Here is a 19,831-nt window from a genome sequence, read left to right on the forward strand (position 1 = left end):
TACTTGCTAGCCCTGCAGAACCGGCGCCTACATCACCAGGTCTCTCTGCGGCACTCAGCCTCCCAGCCCCCTGGGCCCCCACGGGCCCCCAGCAGTGCCCTGCAGAGTACACAGGTACAGCAACAGGAATTTCGGAGGCAGGCAGCCTAGCATGCACAGGACACCTGGCCTCCTCCAGGGACCCACTCTTTGAGAAGCAGCAACAGAGCCCCAAAGCACATGGAAATCGATCAGGGGCCCTATTAACTCCTTCTTAGGGTCCAGGTGCTGGAGATTTCAGAGGCTGCACAACTTCTGCCTGAATCTGGGGCCATCAATTCAAACTGCTCCAAGTGGTGCATCAGATCTGTTATTTGATTAAGGGCATCTCCTGTGCCTGTGGCAGCCTGCATCTTTTTACCATCTGTCTTATTAGCCAGATGCCCCTGCCTCCCTTCCTTTCCTGCTATAGATCATAGATGGACTACACTGAGTTCAGCTGCCTTCTCTACCCTGTCTCCTCACCGTCCCCTCCACTGCCACACCCTCCCCATACCAGACACTTCATGGACCAAGAATGAGTTCATTTATCAAACATGTAAGCCTGGTCACAATCACAAAGCTCAAGACGACAGTGCTTTTCTCTTGAGGGCCTGGAAAAGCCATGTTTTACAGAAAACTAGCTACCATTTTTGAGCTGGACCAGAGGAATCCTGCCCAATTCTCAGGAGCTTATAAATGGAAGCAATGAACAGGTTAGTTTAAATCTATCACCCTAGGCAACAGAAAAACCTGACACTACCTTAATCTGGCTCTCTACTTCAAATTACTTGGAAATGATTCCTGAGAAACTCAATCGCCTAAGAAGCCCCAATACCAAAGCCCCAAGGCCTGTTACTGGTGGCTGTAGTCAATAGTTCAAAGAAGTTATGGCCCCAAATTCAGTGTGCATCCCTCCCCATTCTGAGGGCCTTTGTCATGGACCCATTTCCAGCTTATCCACCACTTGGGCAGTGGTGAGGGCAAACCCAACCTTTTGTGACAGCCAGTGTCTATCTTCCAGCATGAAACCAGGCCAGCTTCAGGTTTCCTATGGTTCTGTGGGAATGAGGACTATTACAACCAGAACAATAAGCCCAGAAAACCTTTAGGGGTAGACACTGAGTTTTCACCACAGCCTAATTTAACCCATTTATGAGCCAAGCTTCAATCCTGAGCCTTTAAAAAAATCTTTTTTGCCTCCTCACCGTACATAGCCTGAATCCAAAGAAAAAGGGCTGTCCCTGTACCCAAAAAACCCTTCAACAAATGCCTTTAGTTCCTACTTTAGCCACTGGCTTCTCAGATTCCAAAGACCATGTATTCTAGTATAGTGTTGCAGAAAGTTTTGAGAAAAAAGGACCATTGTAGTATTCAAAATATTTTTGTATTGTTAATGCACCATCATAGAAAAACTAAACATGAGAATAAAGATGCTTTTCCCTGTGTTTTTTTTCTCCCCAAAGCTTGACCCTGAGAAATAAGCTGTTTTCAGAAATAGCATAATTTTCTTGACAGCCATGAAACTTGGGGTTTATTCTCTACTACGGTACACATGTTAAAGACTCAACCTACAGAAGCCGGGGATTACTCTCACCTCCGAAGGGGCTTGGGCCTACCTAGCTCATGCTGCGTATAAGCTCCCATTCCAAGCCTTGCTCTGAACCCACCAACCTTCTGACCTAAAAATTGATGCAGGCACAGGCCAGCCTGCTTCCCACCCCCATAAGACTGTTGGAAACTGCTATCCACAGACCCTAAGACAATCCAACTAGAAATAGGTGTACATGACCACGAGGCTCCATTTTCTCTGAGAGTTGAGATTAAACTAACCACTCCATAAGTACATATCCTATTACAAGGAAAGTCTTTTTATGTACTGGTATAAACTCCAAAAAAATATTTAATAGAACCCTTTCCCCCCCAAGACTATTAAGGTGCTAGAGGTATCCCTATATTTTTATATAAAACCTTTGATAATTCTGCAACCTACTTTTTACACAGCAGCTTCCATTAAAGTATGATGTTAACTTTAAGACCCTTCATGAATGTAAAAGGTGTCATAAAGCCACCTCAATAGGTCAGTCAACCATTAGGAATACACAGAACTATACAACAAGCAGCCCCTAGGCCACCATCATGCATTGTAATTTTCACTGAGTTATATTTTTTGGACTTTGTGTTTTAAATATTTATAAAGTCAGAGTAGTGTCTATTTAAAGTAGGCCACTGAACATTGTAATCCCTGAGTTGCTTTCTTCTGGAAGGGTGCTAGAGGAGACCAGCCATTGACTTGACATCTGTCCCATTTAAAGAATTCCGCTCTGGCTACTGGCCTAGATGTTTCAAAAAACTACATTCTAACCAAGGCTTATGCAAGACTGGGTTGCTGCATCTGATTAGATGTCTTATTTAGAGTTCACTGGGTACATGAACAATGCACTCTTTGTGTATGTGAGGGTAGAGAGGAGGGCTTTGGCAACATTGTTAAAATCAAGCCAGCCTTTTTAAAAAACTGACATCAAAGAGGAAATTCAAACCCTCCTGGATCACACACATTCCTATGAGGTCTCAGGGTGACTTGAGAGTGCAGCCTTCAATTCAACTTCAAACACCATACCAGTTCCACCTTACTGCCAGCCAAGAACCAGCCTCGTTTTCTGAGACCTGAGACAAAATAACCTAACACCACCTCTACATGTTCCCACACAATTGGCATAATTTGCTTGAAATACAGATCTGAAGCCATCTCCTGTTGCAGCTGCTCCCACTGTGCTTAGGATATTGTGATGGCTTAGCATGGCAAAAATAGCAGGCATTTCCCAATTTAAAGATGTTTCTCCCTTTTATAGGAAGCCCCAGGGCTAGGCTCTTCTGAGCTGTTAACTATCTTGAATGGCCCAGAAGCATAGCTATTCATTGTACAATAATCCTGGACAGGAAGGCCACACCTGGAGGGAAAAGAAATAGTTCTTTACATTGTTCCAAAAAGGAATTGATTGATGTGTTCATTACTAGAAAAACAGTACAGAAGAAATTTGCCAGGCATTATATCAAAGTAGAAGATTTGAGACCAAAAAGTAATTCATAATATAAAAACACTGAATTGGCTTTTGAGGTTGGAAAGGCTGTTTTAGCATGAGTTTTTCTCAGGTCTTTTCAGAACTTTAATAGTTCATGATGGGTCCTTGAGACCAAACTGGCTATGCAAGCAGATCCTTGTTCTTGGGTTGAGTCAACTCTCCCGATCCCAACTATTCCAACCACTTTCTTTCTGAGATCTCAAATCACTACAGGACTCTTAACTCAGGTTTCTGGGCTCTCCAATGTCTGGAGCAGCTAAAAGACTTTTAACTGGTCTTCTATTTAAAGTAGGCCACTGGAAATTGTAATCCCAGACTTGCCCACAATGGGTATGGTTGTCTGAGAGGAACCCTAGTTTCATGTATTCAAACAGCAGAGAGTTTTTAAAAAGAACAGATGGGGATATTCCCATAGTTCTGTAGAATAAAAGCCTAGCTCAGGTTAGGACAAATTTTGAAGATAGTATGGGATTGGGCATAGAGTTAACTAGAAAGGGCAAATTCTATCCTAGGGTTAGGAATTATCCTATCCCTGGCTATACTTATGAGTTAGATCACTAGCAATTAAAGTAAGGGATATTTCAGTAGCCATGAATTATATGAGAGATATTAATTAGAAATTCAGGCTGATACTTATTTCAAGTTCACAAAAGGCTCTGGACCATCAACCAGGGTTTACTTTTTCATTGAAGTGTTCTCTCATTCCTTAATCAGAAGTCTTCAGACATGTTGTACAGTCAATGTCAAGGGTGGGGGAAAGAAATAGGGAGGAGGAGGAGTTACGTTCCACTCACCACCACCCCGTGCCATTCTGGAAACCCCTTGAATATAAATTTCTGTGAATGTAGCACTCTGTATTCCTACCCCTCCTGTAAACCTGCCGAGACAGAAATACCTGCAAACCATTTGAAGCAAAAAAAAAAAAGGTTGAGGTTGTGAAATGGCATGGTCAGCACAGAAAGGGCATATGAATTTGCACCATACAGGTGGGAAGTATTGAAAGTGAGAAAACTTTTATGAAAAAGGCTGATCCTCAGAGTGAAAGAAGAGGCTGGTATATAGCAGGTTAGGTGCTCATTAAATAGTTCCTGAAAATATCAAGTTCAGTGGTATCAGAAGGTCATGAGTACAAGAGAAGTGGAAGCAGATATTGTGAGCAACTATATCATCCAGAAAATGCCTCTCAAGTACTAGCACACAGAACAGCTTTATCCAAAAGTGCAAAATTCTGCAAGCTAGCAGTTAGCCATGAATTAAACTATCACTCACACGAAGTCCCACGTTGGAAATCTGTCAAAGAACACTTTTATACCACCAACAATGCTCATGACTACTGACAACTCAACAGGAACAACCAGGTGTCCAAATCCTGCTTAGGTATCCAAGTGACTCAATCTTGGACCAAGGATGTTCTAAACTACTTCTTACGTCATTCTTTGTCTTGATATATACACTGAGTTCTTACTCATTCTTCCTTCTTTTTAAAGATATAGTGATTTTTAAAAAAATATTTTTTACTGATTTCAGAGAGGAAGGGAGAAGAGAGACAGAAACATCAATGATGAGAGAGAATCACTGATCGGCTGCCTCCTGCCCGCCTTACACTGGGGATCGAGCCCACAACCCGGGCATGTGCCCTACCGGGAATAAAAAATGTGACCTCCTGGTTCATAAGTCGATGTTCAACCACCGAACCACGCTGACTGGGCTAAAATATAGTGATTTTTAAAAACAGTAAAATAAGGAGTCTAGTTGTAAAAACCCAATATTCAGAATACTTTAGTCCTACAATTAAAAAGGAAGTTTTAGTTCTAACACTCAAAAATAGCAATATCTAACATGAGTCTGCTAAACACTCATCCTAGTGTCACAAAAATCCTGCCACCAATCTGCCCTTAATGTTTCTTTCCAGCCAATAATCGCCAGCAGACCTATTAACACCCTACCTCTGCCGCCAGTTCCAGACTGAGCACTGCTTTCCCTCCCTCACCTTGGCATCCCCCCACCCCACACCCAAATCCAGCTTCACTTTTGAAACTAAATAAATTTTCCTCATTAAACCTCTCCTAGACCCTTCCAGTCCTCTAGCCCCCACTTTACTAATTAATCTTGTTCTGTCCAGGAACGTTGTTATTAAAGTCACCCATTCTCTCTCCCAGCAGTATTTATGCTTTACCACCCTAACTATATTCCAAAAGCTCCCAAGCAGGCAACCATGTCTTACCCTTCCTACAAAGGATAAGCCAGGAGCTACACTTTAAGTATTCAACCATTTCATATGCTTTGCTTTTACTTGCATTATTCTCCCTTATTCTCTTCCTTCCTAGCTGGAAATCAGTTTTCACACAAATCTAGATAATCAAAGATTATCAACTTTTTAAAGCTCAAGCAACTTAGTAGGGAAACATTTGAGTCCTCCCCACTTGAATGTATACTGAGCTTCAGAAAAATAAAAATAAGAAAGACCTTCAAATGGAAGTGGTGGCAAACAAGCTTCGAAAGATGAGTGAGATTCTGATGTCTATGGATACGGTAAAGGGTGCTCAGAGCACGAAGTCTGCTGTTCTCTCAGTTCTCTTTCCTGGTGAAAGCCCCTTCCTATCCTTGTTCAAACTGTCCTACTAAGAGCCTAGACAACCTACCTATAATTTTTTAATTTACCCTTGGATCAGAAAACAAATTACAGGATTGGCCAATTTTTAAGTAAATTAAGAGATCGTGAGGTTTGGAATATCTGCCCACCCTAAGTCACATGCCTATAGTGATTCACTGTTACCTTCTCCAGCTAGATCCAAGCTAAGCTCAGCACAGTCCTACAAGTCCACCAAATTGTAATATAGGTCTTGCTTAGTACCAGCAGCTGGTGTGTTCAAACAGTTGTAGAATAAACAAATCACAACTATAATGTCACTCAAGCATCTGTAACTGAAAGGGATGTCTTTATGAGTCTTTGGAAAAATAGAAAAATTGTAAAGCAATACCTACACCTTGTGTGTTGCTAAAGGTAAATTTATGAAGGCAAGCTAATAAACTATGGACATAATTCAGGATATTACAGGTTCAGTATCAGAGCACCACAATAAGTGAGTATTGCAATAAAGCAAACTGTAATCCTTTTGTTAGTAGAGTCTCTTGTCTTCAATTTGTAAAACACCTGTTAAGTGCCATGAAGTGAAATGCAAGAAAACAAGATCTGCCTGTATAACCACTTCAAAAGAAGTAACTTGCTTTTACAATTTAAAATTAGAATCTATTTGAGGAGCTACATCCTCAGTCCATGACAATGTTAGGGAGAAATAATAAGGGTTTTGGTTTAATTTTCTATCACAAGTGACATAGTCAATAAAAAACTGAAAAAGCCAAATGACTCTCACAGAGGTCTTAATCACCAATAGCACCACAATGCAGGTTAACTACTGTTTCCAACTTATCCAGGCCATGCAGCACTAAAAAGGACTCCAGCCTTACAGTATGACTTCATACCACAGTATTAGTTTAGAAAAGTTGGGAAGTGAGAGGACAGGCAGGAGTGGGTATATCTTTGAAGATAGGTTTGGCTACTATGGGAAAGGGCCACTCGCTGCATGAGTGTGGAAAACTCTTGGTAGACATAGTAAAAAATAGCAGATAGCAAGAAAGAGGGAAAAGGGTAGGAAAAGAGTGCTGCTGCTAGATTGAAGAGCCTCTAAATACCAAGCCTATGATTCATTTGGGTACACAATATCTATAAATGGACTACTCTTGGATGAGCTGTCAGATCTATATTAAACACTAGAGGCCCAGTGCACGGATTTGTGCACAGGTGGGGTCCCTCGGCCTGGCCAGCGATTGGGACACGGAGAGGGACAGCAGGAGGTTGGCCGGGTGGCCCTCGCATCGGGGCCGATCGGGCCGGCCAGCCGGGGGGAGGGACCATGGGAGGTTGGCTGTACGCATCACAGTGACCAGTCATTCAGTCGCTTAGGCTTTTATATATAGAGATGAACTTAAGGTTATCGGGACCTTTTTGTTTGTTTTAAAGACTAGAGCCATGGTCTACAGAAAGGGAACAAAAATTTTAACTACTCTATTGTCTGTCCACTCAGCTATTCAGAAAGGTCCCAGTATACTTTATATACAGGTAGTAAAGTTATTTAGTCTTGTAATCCTAACAATTTTGGGGAATTATACAGATCAAGAGCTAATAGTAATAAGCTTTTGTTTCCTAGAAGCTAATACTTCGTTTCTCAATTAAACACAGCATATGCTAATAATCTTTGGCTTTCAGTGAAGATTTGTGTTTGTCATAATATTGCTAGGGATATACTTGGGGTGGTTAAGGTTTTAGCAGATGAGATACTCCAGCCAGGATGGAACTCTGCCATCTTACCCACTAAAACCAAGGTAAATGGAAAATAAGCTTACTTTCTGAGAGTAAAGGGAATCAGGGATCCAGAGGTAGTCACAGGGATTGACAAAGTAAACATTTTAGGCTTTTGGTCAAGTACAATCTGTGTGTGTGTGTTTTAAATTTTAAATTGACCGGGGATGGAACCCGGCACCTTTTGGTGTACAGGACGACATTCCAACCGAACCACACTGGCCAGGGCTCTCTGTGTGTATATTTAACAATCCTTTAACCTTTTGCACTCGGATGTCGAGTGTGACTCGACACGGTTAGCATCGGTAGCAGCTCGAGAAAAAGCAAGCGAGTGCAAAGGGTTAAAAAATGTAAAACTCAGCATTGGCTAGGTGGTTCTGTTGGAGCATCATCCTGGACACCAAAAGGTTGCAGGTTCGATTCCTGGTCATGACACATACCTAGGTTGCAGGCTTAGTTCCTGGTCAAGGTGCACAAAGGAGGCAACTGATCCATGTTTCTCTCTGATATCAATGTCTCTGTTTCGCCTCTACCTTCCTCTCTCTCTATAACATTAATGAAAAAAACATATCCTTGGGTGAGAATTAAAAAAAAAAATTTTTTTAAATAACAAAAGTAAAAATCATTTTTAACTCACAGACTGCAAATACGCTGGTGAGCTGGATTTCACCCACACACAGGCTGTGGTATGCTATCTCCAGTACAGTCAACAAATGGGGATTCATGTGATACAGCATATGGGACTTTATGTAATAAGGCAGATTTGGAGCAAATAAGAGGTGAAGTAGAGTTAAGCTGCTGTCAATAATCTGGCCACAACAGCTCATGAAGAGAATACAATAAGGCTACATGTGAATACAGATGATGCTAAATAGGAAAGGAAGAGAAAAGGAAACACATTTGTGAGCCATCTCATGCCACCAAAAAAACTTCATTCTACTGTAGGGGAGAGGCTGGAAACGACGACAGTGCAGTTTTGTGTGCCTGAGTACACCACTTAAGAATTAAAACACTGGCCCAGCCAGTATGGCTCAGTGGTTGAACGTCCGCCTATGAACCAGGAGGTCAAAGTTCAATTCTTGGTCAGAAACATGCCCAGATTGCAGATCGATCCCGGGGGGGGGGGGGGGGGGCGCATGCAGGAGGCAGCCGATCAATGATTCTCTATCATCATTGGTGTTTCTCTCTCTCCCTCTCCCTTCCTCTCTGAAATCAGAGTGTGTGTGTGTGTGTGTGTGTGTGTGTGTGTATGTATATATATATTTTTTTTTAAAAAAAAGAACTAAAATACTGGCTCCAGCCAACCTTTCAATGACATTAGAAACAAAAGTCTATCAGAAACCTATTGTTATGTCAGCAGATTCAGCAACCTAGTACTGCCTACAAGTCTTTTTCAGCTAAACAACCGTACATAAATTTAACTCATTTAATACTAAGTGAAGAGACACATTTAAGTACACAAAAGCAAACCGTTTACTACCTACTATGTAACTTACTTTTTATTGAAAGTATCTTGCATTCATGCTGGATGCTTTCTGGGTTTTGCCACACATTTTAATGTTAAAGTTTAAATTTTGTGTGTTTTTTACATGCAAGGAGTGTAAATAGTTTTGCCCATATGGGATCACTGATTATAAAAAGATGACATACCACAAGGATTGTCTTTTTTAATTGAAAAGCTAACAACTGCATAGTTATATTTCCCCCAAAACCACAAACTGAGTAGTAACTGAGTCTCTAACCAACATAGGATTAAAAATGCAAAAACAAGTCCTCAGATTCAATTAAGAAAGCCCTGCTACATATGGGCTAATCAATCCAGTGGTATTCCTTGACTCCGGGAAGCTGGAAGAAATCCTAATAATCCCACTCAGACCATTTATCTCAAGTAGCCTTTTCCAGCTCCCAACTCATGAATAAAGATAATACATTGTTAATTCTATTTCAGAAAACTTTTGCAAGTTTTTTTATTTACAATGCCAACTTTTAAAAAGTCACTAAACTAAAGTTAACTAGACAATTAACCAGGCAGAAATCGCTTTGCAAAAAGAGGGAAAGCCCAAAATGCCACTTTCTATAGAGAACCCACAATTCAGTTTTATTCAGAGCAAAGAAATAAGATACTTTTGATCATACTGGAAGAAACTCAGCCATAGGTTTGGAATCTGTACCCAAACTACACATGCAATGAAGACAATATTCTGCTAATACAATTGATTTGCTGCTGCATTTGTCTACTGTTTGCCTAATATTAACAATTATAAACAGAGCAGTGCAACTAGTATTTGGAACAATCCTTACAGTGTTACAGTGTCAGGCACAACTTTTCACTTCTCTTCACACCACTGGTTCTCTTTGCGTACCTAGAAAAAGAGATGGATATAAGAAAGTACCTTAAGAAGTAGTGTTTCCTAAGACTAATACCTAATAATTCATTAATAATCTCTGAGGTTGATCATAAAGAAACAGATGGAAAACTGGAAAAACACCAGGTTAATAGTAAACTTCCTAGTCACCCTTCTTTTCCCCCCACTAGGTTATTTTGCGCTGATGAAATTATCAAAAAGTCAAAGGCATGCCCAGCCAGTGTGGTTCAACAGTTAAGCATTGACCCAGGAACCAAGAGTTCACTGGTTCAATTCCCTGTCAGGACACATGCCCAGGTTGCAGGCTCCATCCTCAGTAGCGGTAGCCAATCAATGACTTTCTCTCATCATTGATGTTTTTATCTCTTGCCCTCTCCCTTCCCCTTGCTAAAAATCAATAAAAACACATTAAAAATCCCTAGCCTATTCTGCTCAATGGATAGAGCATCAGCCTGTGGACTAAAGGGTCCAGGGTTCGATTCCAGCTGGGGGTGCATGCCAGGGTTGCAGGCTCAATCCCCGGTAGGGGGCGTGCAGAAGGCAGCCAATCAATGATTCTCTCTCAACATTGATGTTTCTATTTCTCCCTCTCCCTCTGAAATCAATAACATATATATATATATATATATGGCCCTAACCGGTTTGGCTCAGTGGATAGAGCTTAGAGCATCAGCCTGCGGACTGAAGGGTCCCAGGTTTGATTCTGGTCAAGGGCATGTACCTTGGTTGCGGGCACATCCCCAGTAGGAGGTGTGCAGGAGGCAGCTGATCGATGTTTCTCTCTCATAGATGTTTCTCTGTATCCCTCTCTCTCCCTTCCTCTCTGTAAAAAAAATCAATAAAATATATATATATAAAAATATATATATATATATAAAAACATATTTTTTTAAAAAGCAAAGGCAGAGGGCAATTATAGCTTCAGTCACCAGAGCTAATAGAGCAAATTCAAATAGTTCATTCACATTATTTCAGTTTGTAGCTGTGTCAACAAAATCATTCTGATCTAGTCACTCATTTCTTCCCTGTTCACTAAGTTGCTCTAGAGCAGGCGTCCTCAAACTACGGCCCGCGGGCCACATGCGGGTGTTTTTGCCGTTTTGTTTTTTTACTTCAAAATAAGATATGTGCAGTGTGCATAGGAATTTGTTCATAGTTTTTTTTAAACTATAGTCCGGCCCTCCAACGATCTGAGGGACAGTGAACTGGCCCCCTGTTTAAAAAGTTTGAGGACCCCTGCTCTAGAGTATCCTAGCATCCAACCATCCCTGCTTCTCTGAAGTCACTTATGGCTTATATTTAAGGTCCCAGATGCCAAAACAAGTATCAAAGAGCACCTTTGGCTAAAAAGTATATTGTTCTTATGTTTATAAAAAAGCAGTATCCTAGCTGATTTGGCTCAGTGGACAGAGCGTCAGCCTGTGGACTGAATGGTCCCAGGTTCGATTCCAGCCAAGGGCACATGCCTGGGGTTGCCAGCTTGATCCCCAGTAGGGGGCGTGCAGAAGGCAGCCAATCAATGATTCTCTCTCATCATTGATGTTTCTATCTCTCTCTCCCTCTCCCTTCCTCTCTGAAATCAATAAAAAAATATTGCCCTGACCGGTTTGGCTCAGTGGATAGAGTGTCGGCCTGTGGACTCAAGGGTCCCAGGTTCGATTCTGGTCAAGGGCATGTACCTTGGTTGCAGGCACATACCCAGTGGGGAGTGTGCAGGAGGCAGCTGATTGATGTTTCTCTCTCATCGATGTTTCTAACTCTCTCCCCCTCTGCCTTCCTCTCTGTAAAAAAAAAATCAATTATATATATGTGTATATATATATATTTTTTTAAAAAGGCAGTATCATTCAAGTGTTTACACTCATTTTAGGACACAGAAGGTACCTGTAATGTTTTAGGACATAGAAAGTACCTATCTCTTATACCTCAAATAAAGTCAACATTCTTTGACACAGGCACTTCTTTTCCTGGCATGTTAGGATTTTAATCTCTTTTAAAAAGCATGTGATCAAGAACAAACTATGGACTACATACCTGGGCTTCCTCTTCTTCAGTAAAGTCATTTTTTATATTGAAGGTCTTGCGAATCTCTTCAGGGGTTTTCCCCTTGATCATATTGGCAACAGTCTTGCATGTAACATCAAGCAAACCTTTGATGTCTAAATAGTTTGCAGCCTGTGAAATGATTGTTGTTTTCATTAAAGTATATTTGACGGTTTAAACTAAATACAAAGTTAGCGGTTGATAATTCCTATCTAATTAATCTTAAAATGCTAGTTAATTTTAAGAAATTAAATGGAGAAGAGTAAATCAGACAAGTTTTGTGAAAGACATTTGTTTATACCTTTCCTTGTATACCTCTACAATAATGAGTCCTCCTGCTGCCTAAAGTAAACTATATACGCTACACCTCAAACATTAAAGAAAGGCCACAACTGGTAGGTAGGTGGGTGCTCGCACGCACAAGTGTGCACAAGCACCACAGGTCAAATCTTGACAAGACATTTAAAGAATTCAAACATAAGCAGCTACAGCATTACATTTTATTGATCTTCTGAAATAGCTTTTGGTTTCTTTGGTTTTCTCTAGTTTTCCCATTTTCTATTGATTTCTGCTCTTTAACATTCTCTTTTTCTTTGGGTTAATTTCATCTTTCACTAGTTTCTTTTGGTAAAAGCTTAGATCACTAATTTGAGACTTTTCTTGTTTTCCAGTATCAGTGTTTAGTGCTATCAATTCCCCTCTCATGACCCTAAGGAGAGGAGGGTCATCCTTGTGGTGGGTGCTCCACTGAATGACCTACCACAAAAACCAAAGTTCATTCCTCTGTGACATCTCACAGATTTTCATGTATTCTGCTTTATTTCCATTCAGTTCAAAATACCATAATTTTTCTTTGATTTCTTGACTCATGGAGAATTTGTTTTTTAGTTTTCAAATATCTGCAGATTTTCCAGATAGCTGTTACTGATTTCTAATTTGATTCCACTGTGATCAGAAAATACACTGAATTCTTTCAAACTTGAGACTTATTTTATGTCCCAGAACATGTCGAACCTTGATAGTATTTATTCGAATATACAAAGAATATGTATTCTGCTATCATTATATGTAATGTTCTGTAAATGCCAATTAGGACAAGTTGATCAACAGTGTTACATAAGTCTTCTATATCCTTACTGATTTCTCTGCTTGTTTTATCAATTATTTATAGAGGCCTGGAAATTTCTATGATTGTAGATTTGTTTGTCTATTATCCTTTGAGTTCTATTGGTTTTTGTTTAACTTTTTGGAAGTTTTGCATTTAGGCAGATAAATGTTTAGAACTGCTATGCCCTCTTAATAATGAACTGATTCACTGTTAACATTATGTAATAACCCTTTTTAATCATGGTAATATTCTTCGCCCTGAATTCTACTTAATATAGTCACTCCAATTTTCTTTTGATTAATGTTAGTATAATATATAACCCCCCGCCCTTAAATCTACTGTGTCTTCATATTTAAAGGGAGTTTTCTGTAGGCAGCATAGCTGAGTCTTGCTTCTTTTTAATCCAATGTGATAATCTCTACCCTTTAATTGTGGTGTTTAGACTATTTACATTTAATGTGATTATTGATATGTGGGTTTGAGTTCAGAGTGTTAAAATTCAGTATCAATTAATTTAACTAACCAATTAAACTCTATTAAGAAGTCTAAATGCTCTGAACTAGTGTATCTTACAGTGTTCATTAAAAATATACCAGCCAAAACCGGTTTGGCTCAGTGGATAGAGCGTCGGCCTGCGGACTCAAGGGTCCCAGGTTCGATTCCGGTCAAGGGCATGTACCTTGGTTGTGGGAACATCCCCAGCAGGGGATGTGCAGGAGGCAGCTGATCAATGTTTCTCTCATTGATGTTTCTAGCTCTCTATCCCTCTCTCTTCCTCTCTGTAAAAAATCAATAAAAAATATTTTTTAAAAAAAAAAGAAAAGAAAAAATATATACCAGAATAGCCCTAACCGGTTTGGCTCAGTGGATAGAGCATCGGCCTGTGGACTGAAGGGTCCCGGGTTTGGTTCCGGTCAAGGGCATGCGCCTTGGTTGTGGTCACATCCCCAGTAGGGGGTGTGCAGGAGGCAGCTGATCGATGTTTCTCTCTCATCGATGTTTCTAACTCTCTATCCCTCTCTCTTCCTCTCTGTAAAAAATCAATAAAAAATATTTTTTAAAAAAAAAAGAAAAGAAAAAATATATACCAGAATAGCCCTAACCGGTTTGGCTCAGTGGATAGAGCATCGGCCTGTGGACTGAAGGGTCCCGGGTTTGGTTCCGGTCAAGGGCATGCGCCTTGGTTGTGGTCACATCCCCAGTAGGGGGTGTGCAGGAGGCAGCTGATCGATGTTTCTCTCTCATCGATGTTTCTAACTCTCTATCCCTCTCCCTCTCCCTCCCTCTGTAAAAAAATCAGTAAAATATATATATTAAAAAAATACACACACACACCAGAATAGCAGCTCTCTATGGAGCACACCACACCTTCATCCATCCCCTTCTTTCTCTAGTGCACGCTCTTTTTCCAGTGCACCCCTCTGCGTCTCCTCCCTCTTTCATCTCTCAAGGCACATGCCTCTCCCCCTCTTTCTCCTAAGCTCCAAGGGTCATTCCATTGCCTCTGTAACTTTTTAAATAAACCTTCCCTTATTAAAAAACAAACAAACTTACCAGAATTAGTTCAAATAGTGTTCCTTGGTCAACTTTGAGAAATTCTTGGTCCCAAACAGGAATATCATCTGTTCGCTTTTCTTTGTTCTCATCATCCTCAGGAGGAGGAGGGTCATCCTTGTGGTGGGTGCACCACTGAATGACCTACAACAACAAAAATAGTTCATTCCTCTGTGGCATTTTATCACAAAGTATTCATTCTACTGCTGGGGCAAGGTTATTCCTATAATGAGCTAAGAACTAGCTAGAAGTTGACTTGCATAATAAAATTAGTAGCTATGCTCGAAGAGCAAAAATGAAGCTTGAGAAATCTTCACAATATCAACTAAACCTGCAAACAGATTACTATACTTCACCACATTAAAAAGCTCTTGTGCAAAAAGATACATAAAGTCACACAGAAAAAGGACTGGAAAATACATCCAACTAGCAATGGATTACCCTATAGAATATAAAATCTTAAAAATCACTACAAAGAAATAAGCTAAAAACAAACAGGCAATTCACAAATCTGATTAGTAAAACAGGAGGAAATGCTAAGCCTCACTAGATGCAAAATTAACACTTTGGTCAGATGCAACTAGTTTAGATAAAAATCAATAAAATAGCCGAAACCGGTTTGGCTCAGTGGATAGAGCGTCGGCCTGCGGACTGAAAGGTCCCAGGTTCGATTCCGGTCAAGGGCATGTACCTTGGTTGCGGGCACATCCCAAGTAGGGGGTGTGCAGGAGGCAGCTGATCGATGTTTCTCTCTCATCGATGTTTCTAACTCTCTATCCCTCTCTCTTCCTCTCTGTAAAAAATCAATAAAATATATTTTTAAAAAAAATCAATAAAATATATTAAAAAAAAAAAAAAAAAGAGGAGCACTTAGGCCCAGCTGGTTTGGCTCAGTGGATAGAGCATCAACCTGTGGACTGACAGGGTCTCAGGTTCAATTCCTGGTCAGGGCACATGCCTGGGTTGTGGGCTCGATCCCCAGTGTGGAGTGTGCAGGTGGCAGTCGATCAGTTATTCTCTCTCATCATTAATGTTTCTCTCTCTCTTTCCCTCTCCCTTCCTCCCTGAAATTAATAAAAATATTTTTTTAAAAAAAGGAGCAATCAATATTTGCTTATATAGGCATTAAAAAAACTCTTGAAAGGGTATAAAAGAAATTAATGTTTATTATTATTTATGGAGGTTTCTGGTTAGATGAGAGACAAGAGATTTTTATCATATTTTTAGGTTTTGGATCATGTGATTATCCAGTATACTTAAGGTTTAAATTATCTTTTTTTTTTAATATATTTTTCTCTAGCCATTTTCCTCTAAGTCTAGCCAGTTTTTCCCCCAATGTGGAAACTGGTTGCTGTTTTTTCAGATAAGAATTCAATTTAAATAACTGGTTCTGTTAAGGAGCCATGTGACCTGAAACACTAAAACCCTATTCAATGTGGAGAGCCGTTTATGCTTAGACACAAGGTAAGGTGATCAACTAAGATAACGAAAGTACATCTCTTGTTCTCAAGTTCCCTTTGAGGTACCCATTCAGTGGACAAACAACACAAGAATTTTCCTTTTTGCTAATCACATATAGTTACATTTAAGTAATTTAAATGTGTTAATGAAAAGACTAGACAAGGGCCAGGTTAAATAAACTACAACAAATACTTAGTCAATCATACTACTAAGAGTTCCAGATTTTTTTAAAAGGAAGCTATCTCTTTATCAATATAGAAAGATCACCAGGATACTGTTAAGAAAGAAAAATCACATACAAGTATATAGTTTGCTAATTTACCTTTTTTAATATTGCTGCATTAACATTTGGTAGAGGAACTGGGTCATCATCGCCTTCATCATCCATTCCCAAATCTAACAAAACCAGAAGAGATTTGCCATTATTTCCTAACTTCATTATAACATTTATACAAAACTAGGCTATTTCTCAAACAAGTGACTAACATGACATGTCTGAAAGAGTATAAAAAGTACTTTATTAGGAATAGTTCTTTTAACAGCATTTAAAACTGGTGGTTCCTAATAAAAGTCCATGAACAAAAAAAAAAACAAAAAAAAAAACAGTCCATGAACCACTCAAAATTATATAAAGTTGTGAGTGGACAAATATAGTAAAATTATATCAAAAGAGTTCTTAAATAGGAAGAAAATTATTTAATAAGTGTGACTGAGATGGCTGAGCAACCATTTAGAAAAAAACACAAACTAAACTCTTATCCTCATTCTTTATACTAAACTCTCTAGATCAGTGGTTCTCAACCTTTCTAATGCCGCGACAATTGAATACAGTTCCTCATGTTGTGGTGACCCCCAGTCATAAAATTATTTTCGTTGCTACTTCATAACTGTAATTTTGCTACTGTTATGAATCGTAATGTAAATATCTGTGTTTTCCGATGGGAAGTAGAATGTGAAAGAAGTCAGAGAAGACTTCGGGTTTAAGACATGATCAACTAGATGGAGTTGCCATTAATTCATATGGGGAAGGCTGTTAGAGAACTATGATTCTGGAGGGCAGAAAATCAAGAACTCTACTTTCATAAGTATGAGATATAAATTAGATATGAGATTTAAATTAGATACATAAGGGTCGACAAAGTGGTTAAATATGCAAGTCCAAAAATCAAAAGAGATCAGAACTGTAGGTAAGTTTGGGAATTGGTGTATAGATGGTTTATAACACTATGAGACTAGATGAGATGACCAAGGGAATAAATCAGTATAAATATAGTGAAGAGGCCCAATGATTAAGTACACCTTGGGGAACTTCAGGCTTTAAAGACAAGGAGACAGAAGGCTGTGACAAAGGTACAGTACTAGTAAGTAAAGTATCCAGGAAACCAAGTGTAGAAGAGAATGACCAACTGTCAGCTGCTGTCAATAGGTCTAGATGAGAAATGAAACAAGATGATGCACTTGACAACGCGTACTTTAAAAAAGTATCTTATTCTCCTGTGTGTGTTAGCGTTACTCATTTCCCCTCTCCTCCTTCCCACCAATGTCTTTTCCTGATCCCATCTCTGCTCAGAGTAAAACTAAAATATGATACTATCCTCTCCTAGCCTGTATGGCTCAGTTGGTTTAGCATTGTCCCATACATCAAGAGGTTGCTGGTTGACTGGGCCAGAGCACATGCCCAGGTGTGAGCTGATCCTCAGTAGGAGACATGCAGAAGGCAGTCAATCCACGTTTCTCTCTGATTGGTATTTCTCTCTCTCCGTTCCTCTCTAAAATCAATAAAAACATATTTTTAAATAAAAATAATATCCCAATTTGGATCAAGCCACATACCCCTTTCCTGAACTAGTATAAAATATTTTTAATCGGAAAAGAAAAAAGTTTTATTATGTGAAATACTTGTGTTTGAGGAATTAAGATTTAGAGAAAACATAATACAAAAGACCATCTTTGCCGAAACCGGTTTGGCTCAGTGGATGGAGCGTCGGCCTGCGGACTCAAGGGTCCCAGGTTCGATTCCGGTCAGGGGCATGTACCTTGGTTGCGGGCACATCCCCAGTAGGGGTTGTGCAAGAGGCAGCTGATCGATGTCTATCATCGATGTTTCTAACTCTCTATCCCTCTCTCTTCCTCTCTGTAAAAAATCAATAAAATGTATTAAAAAAAAAAAAAAGACCATCTTTTAGATCCAAATGTTATTTGGAAGAAGGCTTAAGTCACATTAAAAATAAGGGCCTTAGCCCTGGCTGGTTTGGCTCAGTGGCTAGAGTGTCAGCTTGCTGACTGTGCTGACTGAATGGTCCCAGGTTCGATTCCAGTTGAGGGCATATGCCGGGTTGCAGGCTCAATCCCCAATAGGGGGTGTGCAGGAGGCAGCCAATCAATGATTCTCTCTCATTATTCATATTTCTCCCTCTCTGAAATCAATAAAAATATACTAAAAAATAAAAAAAATAAGGGCCTTAGCCTTGGCTGGTGTGGCTCAGTTGGTTGGAGTGTTGTCCCGAGCACCAAAGGGTCATGGGTTCAATTCTCGAACAGGGCATATACACAGGTTTCAGGTTCAATCCCAGGTCAGGTAGCATAGGGGAGGAAAACAAATGATGTTTCTCTTACAAATCGATGTCTCTCTCTCAAATCAATAAAAATCTATCCTCTGGTAAATACTAAATAAAAATGGTTGCAAAGGATTACTTCTCTAACATTTAAACCAGTGGTTCTCAACCTTTCTAATGCCTTGACCCTTTAATACAGTTCCTCATGTTGTGGTGACCCCCAACCATAAAATTATTTTCGTTGCTACTTCATAACTGTAATTTTGCTATTGTTAATGAATCATAATGTAAATATCTGTGTTTTCCGATGGTCTTAGGCTCTACAGCAGCGGCTCTCAACCTGTGAGTCTCGATCCACAGGTTGAGAACCGCTAGCAGGGTCACCTGCTACATGATTGGTATCAATGACCAAAAAGACTTATATGTTCAGCTTTTATCAGCCAACAGAAGTCACACACTGAGAAAACAGAAGACACACCCTCTGCAATTCAGCTTCTGCCTCTACCACACCTATTATTTGCTGTTAGAAGTCCTCTAACTTATTAATTGTAAAATCCTAAGTGATCAGTCAACAGTATATGAATCCAACAATCACTCTGTTCACCTCAAAATTATTAATTGTAAAATCCTAAGTGATCAGTCAACAGTATATGAATCCAACAATCACTCTGTTCACCTCAAAATGACTCCCTCTTACCCTGGCTTCCACAAATACTACTTCACTGATTCTCCACTCCTGACTTCTACATTCCTGCCCCAATTTCATTTACTGCCATAGATACTTCCATTCCTCTCAAGCCCATTCTTCAGCTCTACCAACTACAGTATCACAATCTCATCCCACTCCAAAAAAAAAAAAAACAACTAAAAAACCTTGATTTTACTTTTCTCTAACACATCCTCTCTACTACAGAATAATCTTCCAAAACATTCTAATTCTACTAGATTTGAAATGTCACCTAAGACTACACACTGCAGTCTGTCCACAAGCCTGAAGAATAGCATCAGCCAAGACGTTCCCACAGCACCATTTGGCACACAATTTTATTAATGCACTAATTATATACACCATGTGGCAGTTTGACTTCTTCGGTGTCTGTCTCCCTTCCTGGTTTAAAAATCCTTCAAGAGCAAAAACTATTTCTCACCTACCTTCTTTTCACCAGACTATAGCTAGTGCTTGGCACATAACTCACTTAAGTATTGGTAAGCTACAGATCTGCCCTATATAAAAGCATTTGACATTTGAAAAATTAAAAAATAGTCTACTTTCTGAAGAACAC

The 19,831-nt window shown here is 39.7% G+C and overlaps 1 protein-coding gene across 5 annotated transcripts in view; it reads right to left on the minus strand.

Moving 5' to 3' along the window:
• Positions 1 to 9,114: 9,114 nt before the first annotated feature.
• The window catches only part of LOC103286718 (S-phase kinase-associated protein 1), a 66,129-nt gene continuing 55,412 nt past the window's right edge, over positions 9,115 to 19,831 (minus strand). For all 5 annotated transcript variants that reach the window (XM_054717829.1, XM_054717832.1, XM_054717831.1 and 2 more), the window contains exons 3-6: positions 16,316 to 16,389; positions 14,533 to 14,676; positions 11,862 to 12,002; positions 9,115 to 9,824 (exon numbers count right to left, since the gene is read on the minus strand). In XM_054717829.1, the coding sequence (XP_054573804.1) occupies positions 9,789 to 9,824; positions 11,862 to 12,002; positions 14,533 to 14,676; positions 16,316 to 16,389 (395 nt within the window). In that variant the 3' untranslated portion in view covers positions 9,115 to 9,788. The remainder of the gene's footprint in view (positions 9,825 to 11,861; positions 12,003 to 14,532; positions 14,677 to 16,315; positions 16,390 to 19,831) is intronic.

The sequence above is a fragment of the Eptesicus fuscus genome, chromosome 6, assembly GCF_027574615.1.
Source record: "Eptesicus fuscus isolate TK198812 chromosome 6, DD_ASM_mEF_20220401, whole genome shotgun sequence".
In the NCBI taxonomy this organism is placed as follows: Eukaryota; Metazoa; Chordata; class Mammalia; order Chiroptera; family Vespertilionidae; genus Eptesicus; species Eptesicus fuscus.